The 23703-nt window shown below is 43.5% G+C and overlaps 1 protein-coding gene and 1 long non-coding RNA gene across 2 annotated transcripts; one reads left to right on the top strand and one right to left on the bottom strand.

The window, feature by feature from the left end:
• Positions 1-1127: 1127 nt before the first annotated feature.
• LOC132333422 (uncharacterized) lies at positions 1128-7750 on the bottom strand. Its single transcript, XR_009488157.1, has 2 exons — positions 7614-7750; positions 1128-6069 (listed from the first exon to the last, which is right to left on the bottom strand). It is a non-coding gene; the product is annotated as an uncharacterized LOC132333422 (long non-coding RNA).
• Positions 7751-9219: 1469 nt separating this feature from the next.
• On the top strand, positions 9220-11055 carry TLNRD1 (talin rod domain containing 1). Its single transcript, XM_059858495.1, has one exon. The coding sequence runs from the start codon at positions 9221-9223 to the stop codon at positions 10286-10288; it is 1068 nt and encodes a 355-aa protein (XP_059714478.1). The 5' UTR covers position 9220; the 3' UTR covers positions 10289-11055.
• Positions 11056-23703: the final 12648 nt, after the last annotated feature.

The raw sequence follows: 23703 nt of genomic DNA, 5'->3' as shown, positions 1-23703 counted from the left end.
TGTTACTGTATCACAGAATCCTGTAATCATAGAATGGTTTGGGTTGGAAGGGACTTTAAAGATCATCAGCTTCAACCCCAGATGATCCAGTTCTGGTCGTGTAATGAACCAGGAACCCACTGCCTTTATGGGCAAGGTGTGCACATAGAAAACAAACGCAGTCAGGAGGCAGAGGTGTGGGTTTGGGGGGGCTCTCCAAAGCCTGGCTGACTCTTGAAGTGAGCAAACACTGCAGGGCCACGTAGCTGGTGAACTCCAGGGAGGCAGCACCTGAAGGAGCAGCTTGCCAAGCACATGTACCATGAGAAACAGTAGAGGAGGATCTGGGATCCAAGATTTCAGCCCCCCCCAACCAACCAGCCTCCATGCATTTTATAACATTTCAGACACGCTGCCAGTGCCTGAGGAACAGGAAGCAGCCCAGAGCTATTCGTGGAGCTTGTTAAATGTACATAACTGAAACAGGGTTTAGACAAGTACTTCTCACAGAGCTGTCCAATACCAGAGCCACTAATGAGCACATTTGCTCAGTGATCTCTCATTAAATATAATGAACATCAGGTATACTATATCAGATTGCTGTGATTCATGAGGTTTTACTAAAATAGGTTTCTGCTAACTTTTGTTATTACTGGATCGTGCATACATTCACTGGGAAAAAAAAAAGATCCTATCTTGGAATGGTGGACTTGCAGTATAAAATATTTTCATTGAATTTCTACTAGGAAATATTTTCTTCAATTCTGTCTTTTCTTGTTAGAACCAAGCCAACTTACTTTCTTTAACATCTGAGACTATGTTCAGAAATGGATCTCAAAAGTAACCTGATTCCCTCTGGTAGGTGAACAAGTTGTTCAGTATACCCAGGACTGCACCACCAAAACTATACATTTCATTGTCGTGCCAATAAAAGCTTTAATTTGAAAAGGAGGTAATTTTCGTGCTTGGCTCTGACTTTGCAACTACCTCTGTTCAGGCAAAATTCTGTGTCTGGGAGGACTCGTTCAAGTCTGCTGCTTGTGGGGTCAGCTGCAGGACAAACACCTGTTCAGCCCCTGCTCTCTGCTGTTCCTCTTTCCCATGCAAGAAACAATTGCAATGCAGCACATACCACCGACAGCAGCAAATTAAACTGCATTCTCTTTTTATTGAAGCACAGTGTGTTTTGATCAGAGCATCCACTGAATCATGCCAATATGCTTTTTATAGCTTAAACATTTTCACATTTCTTAACAGTTTTTATAGTCCCAGCAGCTAACACTACTAGGATTGCAATACAGAATATAGATAATACATGGCTACTTTCATTGTAGATTGCAAGGGTAAGGTGGTAAATACTTTGCCTTGTAGCTAAAAGTCCCATCTAGTCATGCCAGGGAAGGTCTCAAGCAGTGACTGTCATTTTTGCTTCTGCAACACTCAAGTTTAATTAGTATTACCTTTAATTACAAAGTTAAATCTTACCAGAAAGGCAAATCTACCTTCCCTTGTAAACTGTTTTCGTTATTGAGCAGGGCTGGATCAAGCTGTAATATGAGGATTCAGGATGTTCTAAATTTCTGTTAATGAAGTTTTAGATTATCTCAATTTTTTTCCATTTTTGGAACTCTATTTGTGCAAAATGTATTTTCCATACCATTCTTTCTTATGAGTTGGGAGAAAAATGTGAATTTTTAACTGCCAAAAGCTCTCTCAAGTCTTAGGTGGCGGTGGAGTTTTATATGCAATTTTCTATTTTAAAGTGGATTGCTATTTGTCACATTTTACTTTTCTTTGCAAATACAGTGCAGTAGAATCTTAAAGCTTGTTCCGTGTCAATCCTTGGAATCAAACCTTAGAAAGAACAGGGAACTTGACTTCATTAAGGAAATGGCAATGCCTGCCTTCTTGGAAGGAAAGGACATACAGACAAGACAGAAGATCAGCACTGAGCATGCAGAAAGGAGAATGAATATGCAAGGGCTGCCTGCTATCAGCTTTTGCTGTGTCTGGAAGAATCAATTCATTTCAAGAACTCTACTGGCACAGAAGGATGTTTAATAGAAGCCCACATGAATTAAGTGTTGTGCAAGGCAGCCTTGCAGTGGTAATTTTGGATGCAAGCTTTGAGATGTCCCAGCATTCAGCATATTCTTCCCTGTTTAAAAGCACTATCATACATTTTACAGAATGTCAGGCTATTATGAGTTATTTGCAGTAAAACATTCAAAATTATTGTTTTCATAGGTCAAATTATCTCAAGTACCTGAAATGTTCTCCTGCAGAGAGAATCTAATGCCCGAGCTCTCATGCACAGACAGTGCATTTGTTAATCCAACCCTCTGAATTTACTCACAGGCAGAATTAAACCTGAAGAATCAGACCTGAACATGTTATCTTTAAAAACAAGAAAATGTCTAAGATAAAAAGCAGCACAGCAAGCAGAATATGCTGTCATCTCGAGCGTGAACATTTGAATAATTCAGAATAATTTCAGTCCTCAATTTAATTTCATGCGTAAGACAAGCACACTTACTTGCCATCTATTAAAAGAATACAAATTTTTGTTCCACAGTTTGTCAGATCTTGAATTCCTGGATCCAGTTTAAAAAACTAAGTCTTTAATTCAAATTTTTTCCAGATTAGTGATTAACTATGATGATTCTGACATGAAATTCTAATTCAGGTACTAACCTTGAAATTCAGATTCTGACTTGAGTTTTGAACATAAAATAAATCTTTACCCTGAATTTGTGTTATCCTGTGCACATGCATTTTATAAATTAAAATTCATTGATGGGATGGAGATGCCTGATAAATGACATCACAGCTTTGTGTCATTACCTACCTGCTCAGGGCTGGGGAGGGGGTATGCTGCCTGTCTACTCAGCTGCATTAGAGCTTTACAGTGTGATCCTTGAATTCAGAAACACCAAAGAATGTTCCTCTTAGAATCTTCCATCTGACTGCAAGACTTGCTACAAATATGTGCTGGTTAAAACTATGTGCTGGTTACACAATTTAAAGTTACCCTATTAAGAAAAGAATTACATTAAATCAATGTCAAAGAAGATTTACAGAGTTCCCACAAGAATTCAATTTATAGTCTAATTTTCAGAATCTAAATGAAATTAATTTTGTAGTCCCAATTTCATTTTAGGTTTACAGGTCAGTTTTGGCACCTACATCTAATGTAAGTAATACATTACATGAACGTCAGATGAATTAGAGGTGCTAGGCTTAAATTGGTAATGATCAGCAGCCCTGCTCACAGAACACAGAGAGAGGCACAATGAGAGCAGTGTAGGATCAGAGACTCCTGTGAAAACATCTATTAAACTTCTCTCACAATACATTAAAAGAGGGCAGGGAGGGGAGAAACCCAAACCCTTCTGTAGAGTATTACAGCTGCAGGACAGAACATACAACCAAGAGTGCAATTCAGGAAGGGTGGGCCCTTGCACATTTTCTTCAAAATACCATGTTCTCCTTTGATCTCAAAAAAACCCAGACATAAGAGACTAAGGGAGGGTCTTGGATTCCTGTTTAAGCTGGACCACTCTAACCAACAGCATCTGCCATTCTTGCCTTGAGTACTCCTGAGCTTCAAGGTTACAAACCTGCCTCTGGCCCTTCTCACCTGCTCCAGGGAGGGAGAAGGGACACAAGGAGCTACATGGAACCTCCTGGGCACCAGCCTCGAGACACATGAGGTGCAGGAGGGATGTCTGTGTGTGTAGATGGCAGGCAAGAACAAGAAACAACAAGCCATTGTTGGCTGTATTCACATAAAATATGGCACAGCTGTCCATTCAGTGCAAGAGGAGTTTTGTAGCTGCATTTTCTTTTTCATAAAAATGTGTCTCTTTTCCACATTGATGTATTAAATATCCATGGTAACACCAGGGGACAAGCAATTGATTATATACAGCAAGTGGTGAAAACAGTGCAATAAATAATGAATAAAAGGACAACAAAAGAAAAACCTCTTTTGCTGTATTACCTTTCAGTTGAGAAACAGGAACTGACCAGCATCCCACTACTGGGATGTTTACATTAATGTCTACATAATGAATTTGTTCTGCCTTTGATACTGTGGTTTTGACTATGCCATGTTAAAAAAAGAACAAACACAAACCACCAGAACACCAGATTAATTAAACCTGTATGTGAAAGCCCACCCGCTATCCTAAAACCTATTTATTTATAGACAAAAGAAACAAAACTTATGACTGTGTTTGCACTTTGCTGTCTCAAGTGCCTAGTTAACTGTTCCTCCAGATCTGTGTTTCTGGCTACAAGCAGACCAGTTCTCAGGTTGCATCCCAGTGCATCCACCATGGCTACCTCTGCAGACCCGAGACAGACCCAGACCTCGCAGTTTAATCTCTCATGAAGTAATGGCTGTAAGTACTGACCACAAAACACTTACTCAGCACCAAAGCATTTAAGACAAAAAAGATCTTAAGAACAATAAGCTGATCATTCTTGGAAACTTGCCTTTCCTTCTGTGTGACTTACGCTGCTGCAGAGAGGAAGGCCCATCTTCATCCACCCTCTTCTGCAAAGTCTGCTTTGGTATTGAAGTATTTCTTCCATCAGTCCCTGCCAACATTATCCTCCTGTGATTTTTAGTTTACAGCCTGACAAACCAGCTGCATCCCTCAGAACTGGAGCTATCATTCCTGTAATTACCACCTCATGGGTTTAGTCACATACAGCTGACACAGGGGAACCACTGAATTGCCTTTTATTCCTTCATCAGCTAGCTCCCTATTAGGTTAGATCAATACATCTATACAGGAAAGTAATATAAAGAAGTACAACCCACCATATAGTAACTTCCTCTCACCCACCTGGCCACATACAGTGCTCATGAAATTATTACAACTTGGTATTCTTCAGCTATTACTCAACAGTGGCTACACTGGCAAAAATCAATTCCTCCTTCACAATGAAATATTTTACTAAGCAATAAAAGGGCCAAGTTCTTTCAGACGATTCAGGAAAGAAGACTTCAGCCTCCAGTTTCTGTTGTGCTAAGCACAATGCAAAATAAAGATCAATGTGACAAAAGAAGAGCTCATACAAGTAAGCCAATCTTCTGTACACTACTAAGCCACATTAAAAAGGCTTTTAATCCCTTGTATCTGACAATGCCTGCTGGTTTGAACCCCAGAGAGTTAATTCATTCAGACTCTGTCAGTGAAATCTTTTTAAAGCCAAGCATGGCCACCTGATTGTCACATCATCCAAGTTTTTATACCAATTCAGTGAGCTGCCCAAGCCCTTTGGATCACCTTTGCACTGAAATAAATGGGTGTGAACACATCCTCCTTGAAAGAGATGTGCAGAAGACTTAGGAAGGAAATACCCACCCAAACATCGCTGGGTACAAGCCTCCTCCACAATCACAGAGATGCATGTACTGGCACTTCAAAGCATGTACCTTGCTCAGGTACCAGCCCAAGAGAATCCACCTCCAAGGCTGCCTTTCAGAATGAGACTGCATGTTCATGGGAAACACAGACTAAGAGGGAATCCAGCTAGGCCAGGTGTACCTAGGCAGCAACCCTACACTCTGTAGGATGGATCTCACAGGGACCTGCTCCAGGAAAAGCCACTTGCATGGTAAAAATGACTAATGAAGGTGGTATTTTCAACATTATTTTTTCAAAAAGCAAAAGCTAAGTCACTCTTCCCCAAACATTTAATATGCAGAAAAACTAAACACCCAGGGCTCCTGTGGGAGGACAATGACATTTGGCAAGACTTCCTTGGACACTGTCCACATGCAACACCTACTACAGGACAAAAATTACCAGTTTTCCCCCTGGCTAATACCAAGGCAGATAAGGACTAGATCAGCCTGGTGGATAAGTTAGAAGAGCTAGAGAAAAAAATTGCTTTATATCGTAGCAGTTACTAAGGGCTTTGGTCAGGAACTGCCATGGTTAAGGCCCAGCTGGGTTTCTGTGGAGGGAGACTGGTGGAGGAGGCACTGCAGGACCTGTCCAAAACAAGGATCTCTCCCCTTTGTCCTTGGGGCATGGCACAAATCACACAGAGCATCATGGCAGGCAGCAGCATCTAAAAATGGAAAAGATTATTAGGTCATGTAACACCTCTTCTAGCCAGGGATGAGACCTACGTTTTCTAAAATGAAATCTTTCAAGCCCTAATTAAATGTAGTCAATCCTCATTAAAGATAAACTAGGTTAATATTTATGAGAGACATTCCTTGTGCTGGATACTATCTCACCTCATTTAAGGACGTATCTGGAAATACTTTGAAATACAGTTCAGCTGGCTTCTTCTGCCCATTGATTTTTATTTTTCAGAGCACTCTGAAATCATTCCTATTTATACTTTTGAAAACAAGTTGCTGGCAGTAAGCCAAAATTGTTTAGGCCCAAATCATGACCTTCCTTGAAACTGCTATAATCTGACTCAAGTAAACAGAATTTCCCTCACACTGTTTTGGTGAGGAGGGATGGGTGGAGAACTGCCCTATTTTTGACACACCCATAGACCAGTATCTACCCCTTTCCTCAAGCCTGGCTTTATGGCAAAGGCTTCTTCTGCCCTCCAAATATGTACATCCTGTTAACCCCCCACTTTCACATCTGTGCTCATCCTGCTCACATCCTGCTCTACAAGGAGAAGGCCAGAGGTTCTTCTAGCCAATGGCTAAGAATAAGTGCAAATAAACTTGTCTGAAGCTCTTTAAATGTATGGAATCCATTTGGTGGGCTCTCTTTGTGCCAGGATATTGTTGACCTGGCCTGCAACAGCAAGTGAGGAATTGGTTCAATTTCCGTTTATTTCAAGGTCACTTATACCCCTGCAGCAGTAGGAATGTAGCAGGATGTTAACTGTGAATCGGGACAAATGTACTTCTGGAGCTCTGTAACCTGCTAAATGCATTGTAAATGCCTAGAATTAGGCGGCTGACTTAGAAAGAAAATTCTGATTTGAAGGTGCAAAATAATGTTATTATTTAGCTGCAGCTTAAGCTACAGCAAAATACATAACAAATGTAAGATGTGGTTTCAACATGGGCTTTGATTAATCAGAATTATATTGATGCAGATACTGTGCAACAGGACAGAATCTGATGTGTGCCTCAGGTTTACTGAGTGTAACATCTTGCTTTTGACAAGAATCATCTCAAAAAGTTCTCGGTGTACTGCAGAATGGAATCAGATCAGAGGAAGTCTTTGTAGAGCTTTCAGTACACAGCAGTGTCAGTAGGTTTACATTTCCCCTGCTGAAGTCTAATAAACAGTAATCAGTGTTCAAAAACAGCGACAGAAACAGGAGAGCAACAGACCAAATTCGTCTTCATTGGTTTAAAATCTGGGTCAAGGCCTGTGCTGAGAGCAGTATTTCTGTGTAAAGAAAGCTGCGGCAGTCCCCCATCCCGCGTTTTCAGCACTCCCGACGGCCAGCCCGGGCCGGGTACCCGGAACCCCGCGGGATGAGAGGCGGGCCCGCGCTCCCAGCCGCGCTGCCTCGGGCTCTGCCACTCGGTGCCGGCTGGCACAGGGACGGGTTCTGCCACCCGGACCGGGACAGCCCGACACGGGCGCTGCCCGGCGGGCCGGGAGCTCCGAGCGGAACGCCGCACTCACCTGGCGGGCTGCCCGGGGCAGGGGCCGGGCGGGGAGCGGCACCCGGGCCGGGGCTGGGGCGGCTCCTCGCTCTCCGCTATCCGACGGCTCCGTGCGCCCCCGGGCCGCGCTCTCCCGGCGGCCGCGGTCCGGCTGCCTCTCGCCTTCCTCCCAGGGGCCTCCCGCTCCGGCACTCCCGCTGTTTATTCGCGGAGCCCCTCCGGAGCCCGGCGCGGCGGGGACGGGGCAGCGGCGGCTGACGGGCGGTGCCGGCGCTGCTGCCCCCTCCGCCTGGGAGGAGCGAGCGGCGGCGGGCGCGGAGCGGCGGCGGGGGGAGGGCAGGATTTAAACGAAGGGCGGTGACACCGCACAAAAGATTTCGATAGGCTCAAGTGAGGTTACAGCAAAGGCAGCGGGGTGGGGGAGCTCCCCCGGAGCCGTGCAGCGTCTGGCTGGCAGCGCCGTCGCAGCCGCCGCTTCCCAGTAGTTTGTCTGAAAGCCTGAGAAAGGGAATTTAAACGAAGATTTCCTAGCTCTCTCCTTTTTTTTCCCCTCTTTTTCTTCTCTTTTTTTTTATTTTATTTTTTTTTTCCCTGGGAGTTGGCTGTTCAGCCAGGGAAGATGGCAGGAGGAGCGCAAGGCCGGGCGGGTCGCAGCATCCGCGGCTGCAGCCCGCGGCCACCACCCTTGTTTGCGGGAAGAGCCTAAGTTGGTGCGGCGGCGGCCACCGCGGGAGCCGGCGAGGAGGGCCCGGGGCGCAGGGGATGGACGGCGGCGGCGGGGAGCGAGCGCGCAGCGGCCGCGTGAATGATCGCGGCAGGAAGGAGTGAGGCAGCGGCAAAGGAAGGGGAACGGATCCGCCCGCCCGCCCCAGCACCCGGATCCGGTGGAGCTTTTTTTTTTTTACCCCCTCCTCTCTTTCTTCTTATTTTTTTTTTTTTTTTCCTTCCCCCCGCGGTCCCCCGCGTCCCGGCTCCCCGCGGGTGTGCGGCGGGGCCGTGCGGGGCGGGCGGGCCACACCCTCCGCGGCGCTTCCTGCGAGCCGGGGCCGCGGCGGGCGCCGGGGGCGGCACATGGTGCGCAGCCGCCGCCCCTCCGGCCCCTGCGAGCTGCGCCCGGCGGGCGCTCCCCGACCGGAGGCGCCGGGGGCGCGGTAGCAACTTGAAGGCTGCGCCCCTGCCCCAACTCCGCGCGGCGGCGGAGCGTCCCTGAGGTACCGCGTCTGGTAAAGGGAACTTCGCGCAGGATCCCGCAGCCGGGGAGCCGGACGAGACGGTGGAAGGAAGGCGAGCCAGCGTGCGAGAAGGAAAGGAGAAAAAAAAATTACGTATTTTTAGCTAAAGGATGCCAGACCGGGGCCCGGGGGCGCCCGGCGAGCGCCGCCCCGCCGCGGGAGCGCCGTAGGAGCGGAGGCTGGCGCCGGAGCGGGGCGGGCGCCCCGGCCGAGCTCGCTCCCCGAGCAGCGGCAGCCCCGGCGCCCAGAGCCTTTTCTTGCCTCCCGGCGATTAATGGAATGATGTTGCGGAAAAGGCAGAGCGATCCTGCCGGGCTCAGTCGGGACTGCTCGGGCGGCGGCGGAGGCGGCAGCAGCGGGGTAGCGAGCGGCATGCGAGTGCCCCCCCGGCGCTATGGCTAGCGGTGGCTCCGGCAAGTCCAGCAGCGAGGTCTCCGGCGGCGGCATCCCCAGCAGCAGCTCCCTGCAGAGGAAAAAGCTCATCTCTATCTGCGACCACTGCAAGATCAAGATGCAACTGGTGGCCGATCTGCTTCTGCTGTCGAGCGAGACCAGGCCGGTGAACACCGAGAGTCTGTCTGTCTTCGGTGAGTCCTTTGAGAAGTGCAGGGACACGATCATTGCCAGGACCAAAGGACTCTCCATCTTGACCCATGACGTCCAGAGCCAGCTCAACATGGGACGCTTCGGGGAGGTGGGAGAAAGCCTGATGGAGATGGGGGAGCTGGTGGTCTCCCTGACCGAATGCTCTGCCCATGCTGCCTACCTGGCTGCAGTGGAGACTCCAGGGGCCCAGCCTGCCATGCCTGGCTTGGTGGATCGCTACAAGGTGACCCGATGTAGGCATGAGGTGGAGCACGGCTGCGGGGTCTTGAAAACCACCCCTTTGGCAGATATGAGCCCTCAGCTCCTGCTGGAGGTTTCTCAGAACATGTCCAAGAACTTGAAATTCCTGACAGACGCCTGCGTGCTGGCCAGTGAGAAATCCAAGGATAAATTTGCTAAGGAGCAGTTCAAACTCAGTGTCAAATGCATGAGCACCAGCGCCTCTGCCCTCTTGGCCTGTGTCAAGGAGGTCAAGACCTCGCCCAGCGAGCTGACCAGGAACCGGTGCGTCTTGTTCAGTGGACCTTTGGTGCAGTCTGTCTATGCTCTGGTGGGCTTTGCCACTGAGCCCCAGTTTTTGGGTAAAGCTGCCACCATTAATCCAGAGGGCAAAGCTGTGCAAACCGCCATCCTAGGAGGAGCCATGAGTGTGGTATCTGCTTGTGTGCTCCTGACCCAATGCCTCAGGGATATAGCCCAACACCCCGAAAGTAGCACCAAAATGAGCGATTACAGGGAACGGTTGAGGAACTCAGCTTGCGCCGTCTCGGATGGTTGCAACCTGCTATCTCAGGCACTAAGAGAAAGATCTTCACCCAGGACTTTACCGCCAGTGAACTCCAATTCTGTGAATTAACCCCCACATCTTCTGTTTAGATCCCAGTCATTGCTAAAGGAAAATAATATCCCACCTCCTCACCCCTTTTTTGTATACCAAAGAATTTGCTTGGATGAGCCCAGTCCTTTGATTTCATGTGGTGAAGAAGCAGAACGTATTCAAACTATATGTACTAATAAAGGTAGCCAGTTTTGGCTTCTTTTTATTTTACTTTAAAGTTAAGCAAGTGTCTGCAGATAAATTTTCCTTTATTCAACAAGGTCTTCACAAGTGGTAAAACTGTTTCAAAGTTTTTTATATTTGGGGAGGTGGGGGTATCTTAGAAAAAGGAGAAAAAAAAGAGCTTTAATCGCGCTGGGTGCGGTTTTTAAAGTTTGTCTTGTCTTGTCTTCCGAAGTTTCCCTTCTAAATTTTGCTGTTCGGTTGTGCAGGAAAAAGGTTACCTCAGTTCTAACTCATTTAAAAAAATGAAAAAACCCAACAACACATAGATGATGGATGTAGCTACTATTTTGTTTGTTTTTGTTTTGTATGACTTTTTTTATTTTGCATCAAGTGTTAGGTTAGAAGTGCATTTGGTGTGTAGGAGTGGAAGGACTGGAGGTTGTGATTATGTTTTCCATGTGTTGATTTCCAAACTGGGGGAAAAGCTACTGTGAGTGTTTAAACAAACAAACAAAATTACACTATAACAAAAGTGATTTTTAATTTTTTTCCAATGTCAGTTTTTATCTTGCATGTACTGGAGTATTTATTTCATCTATTAAAATGTTATGTTTCTCAGATGCTTTTCTGTGGATCTTTTACTACTTGAATAATTGAACAACTAGGCCTGTTTGTATTGTATGTCATTTCCCCCAGGGAATGGGTGGTACAAACCTAACTGTAAGTTCTAGACAGCAGCATACAGGCTTCAATTCAGTTCTTTTATTTTCATAAATACTGTCCCTCTCCCAGTACTACCCCTAGCACACAGAACTATTCCAGTTGTATCTGTGGGGCAGCTGGGCAGTGCTGCATACACTGGGATTGCTCTGCAGAGCACTGGTGACTGCTGCAGCAGGGCACAGCCTGGCTTTGTTTGTCTTTATCAGCATTTGGTGTTACCTTTTGAGAAGGTTTTGTATTTTAACTCTTGCTGGTGTTGTGGGCCATCTGTGTGTTAAATCTATGAGTTTCAGTATGATTTCTTAGAAAACGTTGCTGGTTAGCCTGGCGTGTGCCATACGTCTTCTTGGGATTGTGAAGGTTTGCTGGAGTGGGTACTTTAATTCCTCAGAGGTTTGTGTTGGAGCTCCTCAGTAGAGATTTCTGTCACAGCACTTTGGGTTTAGTGTTGTAGATTACAGGAGACCGTGGCTAGCTTTTGAGGTGCAGCCGACCTCCAGCTGAATTCCTTGGGAGGTGTGAGTGGAGCTTAGTGCAGACTGCAGTAGTTCCCAGAGCTGCAGTGATGAATGTTGTCAGCCTGGCCCTGTGAGATCTGTTGCCTTCTATATGTTCTGTTAAATAGAAGAGCAGATCTTCTGGAAAGGAGGTTTTGTTTCTTTGTCCTGCTCCATTGCATAATTGGGTTTTTTAACAGGTCTGCAGATCGAACCATGTTGAAAGATATTGGCACCTTAAAATGCTACTGTAGCTTTAACCTCAACAAATACTGTCCTATTTATTCCTTTGGAGAAGGAAACCTTTGGGCTTTGGGTATGGAATGGACCTGGAGTAGTGAAAGGTCTTTGTTTTATAGAATTATTGTTTCTCTTGCATGTGATGCTTTTACTTACTTCAGTGGAGTGAACCGTTACTGGGTAGTGGACAGACACATCTGTTGGAGGAGATAAAAGCTACATCCGTGTCTTCAGGGTTAGAGAGAAATAATTCCTTAAGTACAGTGGACTTCTGTGTTAGGTTTTGTTTATATTTAAATGGAACTTTTCTGACTTCAGTGAATTGTATGAACAATTCTTTGCCATAATCAGCCCGGGCTGCGCTCCTTCAGGGTGGGATGTTCTCACCATGCAGCGTGTGCTGCAGAGGCACGGCTGCCCACAGCTATGTGGTGAAGTATAGAAGTCCTCTCACTCTTCTTTAATAAATAAATCTATGCACACGGTGTTCTAACTTTGACTGGGATGCCTCCACAGCTGTTTGCTAAGAGGCTCTCAGGTGTGCACACACAAACCTGTTCCCATCGGTACGGCAGGAGCAGCTGTAGGTGTCCCAGGGGACTCGCAGGAGGCCAAGGCCATGTCCAGGTGGCTCTGTGCTGGGTGCAGTCTCTGCTCAGCTGTCCTTTGGATCTCCCTCCCTCGCGTGTCTCCGGGGGAGCTGAGGCACCTCCCCTCAGCTGTTCCTCCTTTTCTTTTCCGCCGGGGCTCTGGGGAAGGAGGAAAAGGGGCAGTGTTCAGGATGTGCTATCTCCTGCCGCAGACAGGAGGTGAGGAACCTGCCCCACCCTTCCTGTGCGGGATCCCGGTGGGGCAGGATCTGTGCGGGACGTGCAGGGCTGGGGCTGGGAGAGCTGCAGGGCACAGCTACAGCCAGCATCCTTTAGCTCCAGGGCTTTGCAGGTACTGTCACCTCCATGGTGAGGCCTCCTCCTGCCAGACAGAAACCAGAGAATTCTGAAGGGTAGCTCTGCAGAACATCTGACAAAAAAAAAAAAAAAAAGTAATGTCCCACTGGCTCTTTTGATGTTTCTACTTATTAGTTTTTGGTGCTGCTGAACTAATTAGATCCTTTTTGATTCATTTTTTCATTATTGAGATTATATGGATCACAGTACAGCCTCCTTATTACCTCTGCATATGAAAGGCACTGTATTATTAACGATGATAACGCTGATTTTTATTGTGGTAAGATCTTGTTTGAAGTGGTTTAGTGCAATTTTTTTTTTAACAAGGTTACTGTAGATTCTTCCTCCCCTTTCTTATTATATTTTTAAGTGAGGTACATGCATACATATATAAATAAATACGTATCTTCTTCTTTTTTTAATACTAAAAGAAACCAGACTGCCTTAGGTGTCCCTTTGCTTTTGAGCTGTTTGAGTTCAGGAAAGATTCAGTTTTATAAATAAAGTGGGAAATGTAGCCAGGCCATGATTTTTTAGCAGACTGACAAAAAAAAAAAAACATATACACAAGTAGTAATTTCACCAAAGTAACCTCCTGTAACTTTTTAAAACAATAATAATTTTAACAGTTCAAAATGTTCAATCATTTCTTTCAAGAGTACAGATCACACAAAGGGAGACACACACTGTACCGTGGCCCCAGCTCAACACTATATCTGTCAAAATCTGTGCTACTCATGTAATTAGCACAGCAAAGTTGAAAAAAAAAATGTTTTGACGGCAATAAGCACAACTTGCACATTGTAGCATTTTTCTGAGCTGAAAAAAGGGGGGTCCCACTACTAAGTGTGAATAGATGTATCTTTTAAATGCTGCAGTGCCACATTTATTGGCTTAATGTATATTGTGATAATTTATTTGGAATTTGTTCCTATAGAATATTAATTCTGACACAAGACATTAGTTCAGTAGGTAGATTCATGCTCTTTGCTTACTCTGTACTCTCTGGGCCAGAAGAAATACAAAATGGATGAGTTTTCAGGGTGCACTTGCAAGGCCCATCGAGGTCAGTGATTATCACTTGGCACCATACTTAGGCCCCTGCTCCCAAATCTTCCACACCATTTAAATTAGCAGGTACTGTGACTATTGCATCAAGGGCTTACACAAGCATGAGATGTTTTCTGATGTGGAGTCTTGAAGGAAAAAAAAAAGTTTTAGGGTGCTTATATCACATATGTCATAGACTACTCTAAAAGTGCATTTAATAAAATGGTTAACTTATTTCTAAAGACATTATGCAATGCACATTTGTAGCCAAAAACAACGCTATCCCCACCACAAGAGAAGTAAGCTTGTTTTTTAAATGTAATAATTTTTTAACAGGGAAGAAGCTGCCACCTTTGTATTGTCTGTAAATTTGATACTATCTTGTGGTTGCTTCTTCAGCATGGGGAAGGTCATTATTGATGTAATAATACAGCAGCTGAGTTCGAGTTTGAGATCAGAGCAATGTGTTTTCTGATTCTAAAAAAAGTAAGTTCTGTAAGGCAACCAGTAAGCCAGCAGCAGAATGCTATTGGAAAGCAAGTACACTATTTAAGGGAACTTGCAAATGTAAAGCCATGTTATTTTTCAAAACTAAGAAAGAAAAAAAAAAAAAAGACCCTGGGTCAGATAATTCCCTTCACTTTTTACCACAGGAAATGATCAAAGTAGCAGAAAATCTGCTCTTTTTGGCCAAACTTCTGTCAGAGACAGAAGGGGTCCAGCCAACACATGGTGTATGCAGCCTTGCAGTAACAGGGGATGTGGCTGATGGGAAAGGAGGTGGGACCAGAAAAAATCTGTAGGGCAATACCTCTTATTAAACCCACAGGAATTTTCCTATTCTAGATAAAACAGCGGCTGATCCAATAAAGCAAATCTCAGCACAGCCTTTCGGGGCTGTCAGGAGGCTGGGAGGGAGGACGTGGGGCTGGGAGTGTTTGGGATGCTCTGTGTTCAGCAGCTGTGCTGCTGTAGGGAACCAGAGGTCTCTAGGGTGGCCCTAAGATATGTAAGAAGTACAGGCACAACGTGTACCTGCCAGAACAGTTTGGTGGGAAACGGAGGGGTTGGGTTTTATCTTTCTTTGCTTTCTTCCCCGTCAGGTTCTCTCCCGACTTCACAAGCAGAAGCAGATGGTAGGGGCCAGTACATTTTACTTCTTTGTTCTTGCTGCCTGTGAAAGGTGCCAGATGGGCAATGATAAAGATAGAAATTCTCTTCCTGTAGCCCAGGGATAGCGGAAAATGCAGAGCTTCAAGGCTGCCCTATCCACACAGGATCACCATAACATGTTTTTTTGGGCCCACTGTTTCACTCTTTGATTTTTTGCCAAGAAACTGACAGAAAATCCCAATGGCAACTTGACAGGGGCATTGAGGACCAGTTAAATATTTCCCATATGACACCAAACCACCACCAGGTTTGGATCACTCACAAATGATCCGAAAAGGGGATGGGCTAGGTATGAAATGCAAGGCCAGATCCTACATATGAATAACTCAGAAAATTGAATACTGTATACTCTGAGGTGTTTACTTATATGGGAATTAGAATTACCATATTTTCTATATGTAAAACTATATTCAAAAGTGTATTTAATTTACATAATTAGCAGCAGTACTCAGAACCATCTTCTTAATGAAGACAGACATCTATGGACATGAAGGGCCTTTTCCATGACTTTAATTAAATACTGATGTTTCCCAAAGTATGTTCAACTATTAAGGGTTGTTTTTTGTGTGGCAAAGTAAGGAATTACATATTGATTTTCATTAATCTGAATATTTTCCTAGAGCTGGTTTTATTGTGCTTGAGTCCTTTGAACCTAAGAGGGTTTTTTATTTTGTTTTTTTAAAACCATGCAGAGCATGATGCTATATTCCAACAAGTCAAAAGCAGCATTTCAAGATTAATGCAGAGATTCCTGGGGTCTTTTGTCAGCTTGCCAGGCTCTTGTTCCTGTTCTAACGTAATTCTTTATAATTTCCTTTTATGTTAATAAAGACTTCTTGTGGCTGTAAAAGTTGAAGTTGTCTCACTCCATAGACAGCCTGGTTCTTATGTAGATACTATTTAGATTATTTAGAAATCCTGCTGGTTGCCAGATGGAGCTCTTCTGGCTTTTATGTTAAATACTTGGAAAGCTAAATAGCTTGATTTTCCTCTCCTCCCTCCCTCAATAAAATAAATACTTGAAAGGTGATTACTAACAACTTGCTTAAATTCAATTTTAAAATCAAATTATTTTCAGCTGAAGTGACTAGAAATACGAGATGGCTCAGAGTAGTTGGGTTTTGGTCTGACTTACCTACCAAGATCTTAAAGCAGCAGTTTTGTTTGGGCAGCAGGAACCTGAACTTTAGTCTGGGGATAGAGAACACAGCCCTGAAGCCTGTTGGGCACTGGCACTGATGAACTTCTGTTTCATACTGAATGCACACCAGGTGTCCCCCAGGTCATGCAGAAGGTGCTTAGGAGTCAATGTCCCACTAACCATAATTCTGTTGTTGTCAACTTACAAAATGTCAAGAGAGCAATTCTGGCCCTCAGGGTTATGGTTTTAAGCACAGAGTAAGAAATTGCCTTTTCCTAGTCAATTTTTTTCAGTATGTATTGATTCTGTCTGGTTCACATTACATAAAGGAAGTCTCTCAATTGGCTGTTCAGGTGCACTTTGGCCCCTGTTTGCATTCTGACCATGCACACAATGGAAAAATGTGAGAAAAGTCATCTTGATCTATATAGAGAGTGACAAATTATAGGCCCTGCAGCACTTCTGAATTGGTGTGCAGTTAATGCTCTGGTCTTATTTAAATGCTTCAAATTTAGTCAATGTTTAAAAATTTACTTTCTGTTTAAAAATTTACTATGAAATCAATCTGTTCTGGCTATATTAGATTCATAGTTCAAAAACTTTATCCTCTTTCATCATCTTAGAGTAGTCATTGGTCTAAAACTCTTCAATCTCTGGGTCTGGCTTAAAAAACAAAAAGAAACTGTGCTCTGTATTTCAGTTTTAGTACTTTTGAAAGCTTTAAAGCTAATGAGTTGACCTATTTTTAAATTACAGAGCATGGAAAAATAATGGGTGTATTCTTTTTCATGCTGAAGTGAGCTATTGTTTCTCTACTCATAATTAAAAACTCACTTTTTAGAAACTCAGATAGGTCCTAGGCATTGCAAGAAAGTCCGTAAGTGAAACTGCCTGCATGAAATTTCCTTAATACTGAGTTTAGACATGGCTTCATTCAGGATCTGTAATCTTGTCTTGTGACTGGCATTAGAGGAGTTTGTGCCTGTAAATGGAGCTGGTAACATGTGAGTGGGCTGAAGAGCAGTTGTTGAAGTGAGCACTACATGCTCCAGACACCAGCACTATCTCTGAAACTCCAGATAGGTGCTGCTGCCTGGGCACTGCAGGTTGTGGTGCTCTCAAGAAATTACAGTGAAATATAGGACTGAAAAAAGCTATGAGCAAGAGAGGCTCAAAGGGACAACAAAACTTGGGGTTTTTAAGGGGGGAAAAAAAGGAAAATACTTGGTCAGAACTATTGGAGTATTTAGGAGCTTAACTCCCACTGATTTTCAGCGGAAGGTGTATGTCTGGGTGCTTTGTGGGCCTGGTCATTTGTGATGAACTTTGAATGACTTTGGGTTTAAAATTAATTTAGAATGTTGGGTAGACTCTTACTGAAACTCTGGGAAGCTAGGGAATTTGCAGTTCCAGTACCAGCATGGGCCATAGCTGTGTTCTGCCATCCTGACCCTTCTGCATGGGTTACTAGCTCTTGTTATCCTTGCAGGCAACCTGGCTGGCAACAGCCCAGAGGCCCAGCTCTACCTCATGTGTCTTTTATGGCTGCCAGATGCCAGCATTGTGCATCTTACTCTCACATCAAAACCACAGATTTCATCTCTGTCCCTCCACCCTCTGCTCCTGGTGCAACACCCAGATGTGGAAAAGAGATCCCTTTGTGCACATTATCCCTGCAGAGGCCACGTGTATGAGGCTAGATCCTGGTAAGCAAGGGCCAGATGGCATTAGAAACATACCTGTTCTCTCTGGATGTGAAGTCCAACCACCTCCATGCCATGGACATCCTTTCAAAATGTGTCTTGAAGAGTTGCCCCAGATCTGTGTTCCCTGGATCTGCATTTCACATGTCTGGTCAGAGCTCTAATGCTCCCCAGAAGGAAGGGTAATCTGCTTTAGGTATTTATGAGGTGATTTGAGTTGGGGGGGAGAGAGGGGAGCTGGATAGTAGGTTAGTGGCCAGCTTAAAGTTATAGCCCTTAAGGTGTCCTTTTGGGCTTTTGTATGGCATTTTCTGCTTCTATTTTACCTAATTCTGCTGTTTGCTAACCTTGTGCATTGAGTTGATTTGCAGCTTTGAGTTCAGCAAGACAGAGGAGGCGTCTGAATTTACACTGCTATGTAATACTATTTATTGAAGAATCTCCTATAACTTTCTGATATTGGACCCTGAGCCTTCTTTTTTATCTTGCCATGAGTGTTTTGTTTATGAAAATTACCTTAGGTTTCTCTCCAGCTGAAGAAAATAACTCCAAAGGAAATCTTTTTTGGTGTATTTATCCAATTCCTTACCTATCTTCCTTTTATGGACAGTTTCAAGATAATTAGATGAAAATTACTTTCTTTGAGAAAGTAATTTTACTTCTAAATATCAAAGTCATACTCTGAAACTTGTGAGCATTTTCTTTTGCATGTGATTAAACCCACATCTGTTCATTGAGTAGAACAGAGGAAGAGCCATGATTTTCTGTCTTGGTCTGTAAGACAACAAAAGACCAAATGTTCTTCTTGGTTCACTTTCATGACTGTACTGTAGTACACAGAAATGTCTGGCTGCATTAACAGTGCTGGGTTGGGCACTGAGTGTCCTTTGATTACAGGCCCAGTACTTTGCAGACACTTGTATTGGGGGAAAAAGAAAAATATGGTAAAGGACCCATGTTAGTACATTATATTGTTCTGTATTAGGTTTGGTTTTGTTTAAAACAAGAAAGCTCAAATCAGAATTATGTGCCAATTCTTTATAAGATCCCACTCATTTGGCAAAAGAATTGCATTAATTACCTCTTCTTTTCTGTACTGTGTCATTACAGAAGAGAAAGCACATGCTGCACTTGTGAATGAAATAATTCACTCACATCTTTGAAGCCTTTGCTGTATTTTTCCCTTCTCCTTTGAAAATAATGGTGGTTTGTAGAAGACTTTCCCTGGATGACAAATATACTTTGCAAATGTACAGTGGTGATCAGGAAGAAGCTTGAGTAAAACAGACTTCTACAATCTAGTAAATCTATCTGATGGAAACATTATTAAAAGAGTCAAAGTACTTTTTAAAAGCTTTTCCCAAAGGTGTATTACCTTAGCCATAGCTTTTCCTGGGTTGCTGTTACAGTAGTTTACTGTTACTGTGGACATCTCCTCCCCAGGAGATGAATTTAGAAGATAGACAGGTTTCACTTATGGAAGATGCAGTTGCTCACCTGGTTTAGATCCTTTTTAAGACTGTGATCTCTGAGATGTTGCAGGTTCTTCCTTGTGAGACTGCATTTTACTGAAGTGATCTGGAGTTTCCATTAATCACTGATGTCCAAGGAAGATCACTCCTGTCAAGAGAATAGAGCATAAAGAATGGTCACAGTACTGCTGTAGGAAAATCCTGTAAGATGGACACTTCTCCTTCAATAACTCTGAACTAGCCCTTCTACCTCAGGACTGTTAATTCCAAAATACTAAGAATTTCAGCTGCCAAAAAAATTTATACCCTTCAGGATTCACGAAAGCCTTCCTTCATATTTTGCACTTTTCAAAATCTATTTATCAAAATAACAGGTTAAATGTTGGGGGGGCTTATGCCAAAAAATAGCAGGTTTTTTCTATCAATGGGGAAAAGGCAAACTACTTTAGTTTACAGAAATGGGCTGCAAAACAGCCCAAAGATGCAAAACATCTTTTACTCATTCAGATGCTCTGTAACTAAGTTATTCTACTTCTTACATCGTTCTAAAATAGGTTTTTACTGTTGATTAGCATTGACGTCCTACAGTTTTATTTTAGAAAATGCTCAGCTTGTTAATGTACTTCAGTGGTAGCAACTATATCAGAACCAAATAGTCCTGGTTAGTGACAGAGTGAAAAGATGTTAAATTTATTTCTAAGGGAAGAAGCTAGCACTGTGCTGAAGTCAGATTGATGATAGTTTCAACCTAGTAATTTTAAATGCTGCTGTATCTGTGGTAGTGTTTGAGGACTCCTGTAAGCCTGAAGCATATTATTTTCAAACTGTTTCATTTCACCACTCCAGAAAGTACAGAATTCTTTACAGACTACAGGCCATTTTTTAGGGGGGGAATTATAGCCCTTTAGAATGTGCTTAGCAAAATGTTCCTAGTTAGGTCTAGTTTGCAGAGTGAGTCCTACCTGCCAATGTAGGACTGGGATGTACAGGTTTAACATGTTCTGAGAGAGGTTGTTGTAATGTTACCCTGAGGTTTGGGTATTTTGACTTTTCAAAGAAACACAGATTTTTTTATTATTTATAAGCAACCTTTTAAATTAGCTTTTTGAGATGAAAGCCCTAGAAGTATTTTATTAAATGTCTCACCCCTCTGTAGTTCTTGTTAAATAGTTCCATTGCTTATATATTTAATTATTTTTAAAATACACAGCACAGTACCCTGTGCAAATATGAAGCATTGATGTTGGCAGCAAATCAGCTTCTGTTTTCAGTGAGGACAGAGTTTATACCATGATTCTCTTCACTGGATAAATCCTTTGTGTCTAACATCTCCAGATAAACAGCAGATCTACCAAATTCCTACTAAATGCTCATAAAATACTAAGTAATTATTAAATTGCCAAAATCTGCCTCAGAACTAGCAGCTAGTTGAGGGACTCTGTAAGCAGGGGCCTATATGGAAATATATTTGGTAATAAGGTAAATGCTTGTCATCATTGTGCCCTGCCAGTGATTTTCGGTCTCTGCATGTTGCAACTGGGAAAGAAGGTGGAAACTTGTTTGGTCAAACAGTACAGCTCAGTTCTCAGGGAATCAAAAAGCCCTTGCAGGGTTGGCTTGGATGAGCTGATAAATAGGGAGCTGTAGCTTGCTGATAACTGAGGGGTTTGTAGAACACATGGAGTCACAGGAACTGTTAAGGACAGTTGGGCCAAGTCTGCTCACAGTGAACCTTTCTTCTTCATCAGAACAAAAGGTCTATTGTCTGTCCCAGGCTGCCATGTATCTTCACCTTTGGGGACTGTGCCTTTCCTAGCACAGATAAAAAACAAGGCACCTGCTTCCCATGAGATATGTCCAAACAGTCATCACTTTTTTGTGGCTGTCTTGGTCCTGAGCATGGCACTATGTAATACTGTCCAGTGATGCTTTTTTTCCCTTGCTTTTTACACTGTCACTCACATATTCCTTAGTGCACATCATCAGACTAGAAGCCATAAATCACCTCTGTTTCTATTTCTTCTCTAATGCTTCCTAAGATCTCTTGTACTGACTTCTAAAAACAGCTGGAGCTGCAACATCACTCCATTTTAAGCTCTGAATTGTGTTAGCCATTACATTGGTTCCACACGCTGCTTGGGTGGAGACATCAGTTAAAATTCCCAACACGGCCAGGAATTCCAGCTTTGTGTAAGTGGTGGTGACTTTCTAATTTTTAACTACATTACACTAAAAAAAAAGAGGATTTTTCCCTGAGCAATTTACCAAGAGGGGAAAAATGGAAATACTGTTTGAGGATGACCTTCCACCCCGGTGATCTGGGGGTGACGTTGGCTGACGTCTGTTATTGCTCAGCTTTCCTGCAGTAGTCGAGTGCTTTGTCACTGCTACTAAACAGTAAACTCCTGAGCTCACTGAACAGTTTGTGAGGGGTTTGGGAAATGGCAGAAGGATTTACAAAAGCAACTGCAGAACAAAGTATTCCTCAGGTTTACCTGAAACAAACGTGGGTCCTTTTTGAGAAGAATGCGTTGGTTCTAACAATTTCTTCAATCTGAAGTGCTATTCCTGACCCCAAGATCCTGAGAAAGAGAGGAGAGATAAAAAAAGAAGGGAATTGCTTTGCAGCACGGGAGCAGAAAAAACTGTTGTTTTGATTGTCTCCAAAAGAGAGGCAGTGCTGTAATTCTGTTTCGTTTTCGTCCACAGAACTTGAAAAGATTTTTCCTAGAAATGTGTAATGGGACTGTCAGAAAACAGACCCCTCCCCTTCCCAGTAGTTTCCTGCTGAAGTCATTTAAGGCCTCTCACAGCTTTCATCTGTGTAGGCACTGAGAGCTCATGGGCCAAGATTTTTTTTTTTTTTTTTCAAAAGGAATACTAGCAAAACTGAAGCACTTTTTAAAAAGTCGTAAGGAACAAAAGTTGGAAGTTTCTCTGCATGTGAAGCTGGCTCTCCACCTAATCAGTTTCTCATTTCCGTTCTGTTTCCGCCAGCCCCAGTGCAGTGGCTCTAGGTGTTTTTCTTGTTTTAGGTATTGCTAAAAGCATGTATGAGAGCTGCCCAAAGGGGCGGAGGGGGAAGTTGTTCCTTACTTCACTTCTGGGACTGTCTGTTCCGGGCTTTACACAGGAGGTGACTTGGAAAGGCTTGTGAATTCCATTTACTGTGCCCTCAGACCTGAGGATCACAGAACCTGCTCTGCAGGCAACAGCCCTTAGGCAGTAGCTATTTAGGAAAAAAAAAAATCCCTTTGTGGAACTGGCAGATAGCCTGCATTTGCAAAGATGGGAATTTTTGTTGGTTATATATACAGTGTTTAACACAATGATCAAGGCAATGTGCTCTTAGAAGAAACCATTACTACTCTGAATAAATGGATGCTACTCAGCATGCATTTTCTAGTTGGACTGAATTCAAGTCTCCCATTCTGAAATGGATGGCTTTTTTGGATCGCATTCACTTGTCTCTCAGACAAATCTGTAGTGTGGATTTGCTCCTCAGATGAATGATACACATTTCATCCGGTTTCTTTCAAGCTGAACTCTGCCTGGCACAAGAATGAGAAATGTTTTTTTCTTTCTCCTTTTGTTTAGAAGACCATATTGTATTGTAAAAGATGAACTTCATTCCCAAGAGAGATGAAGTACATTCAGAGGTGGATTTACTGGTACATGTTTGTAATGCTACAGCAGTGCCACAGGCACCTCATCAGACAGACATACACTGGGGTAGTCTTGAGCCTTAGTCATACTACAGGTATCAGTTCTTCTGCAAAGCTTTAATTGGAAGTTATGTGTCCTTAAAGCCTCGAGGAGTCTTCTCTCTAGGGAGTGAATTCCCCTATCTTGTTTTAGTATTAGTCTTTGAGGGTAGTACAGTATACAAGTATAATATACAAGTATTTCACCCTTGGAGCATGAAAAGCTTCCTGATGTTAGCTGGCTATTATAAATTACACATGCATTGAAGAGAAGAAAATGCTAGTATTTAAGTAGGCCACCAGCATGCTGTTAATGCAATCCACTGCATTCATATGACATTTAAAGTGTGTATTTGCATTTGCTATGAAACTGTGCATAATTAATGTGTAATTTTTGGGGCTTTCCTTGATCCAGTAGATAAAGAAGCTCTGTGAATTGAGTACAGCCAAAAGAACAAATTTACTTCTTTGAATTATACTCCTGATCAGGTCCCAGGATCATATTTGAGCCTGCTGAACTAATCAGTACCCTTGGAGAAAAACTAAAGTTCACTCCCAGCAACTGACCCTTATCCTGCAGCGCTAGCAAGCCTTGAGCATTACCTGCCGCAGTCACCT

Source organism: Haemorhous mexicanus, chromosome 13, assembly GCF_027477595.1.
Source record: "Haemorhous mexicanus isolate bHaeMex1 chromosome 13, bHaeMex1.pri, whole genome shotgun sequence".
NCBI classification, from domain to species: domain Eukaryota; kingdom Metazoa; phylum Chordata; class Aves; order Passeriformes; family Fringillidae; genus Haemorhous; species Haemorhous mexicanus.
Note: the sequence above shows the minus strand (reverse complement) of the source record. Positions and strands in the feature narration are given on the sequence as shown.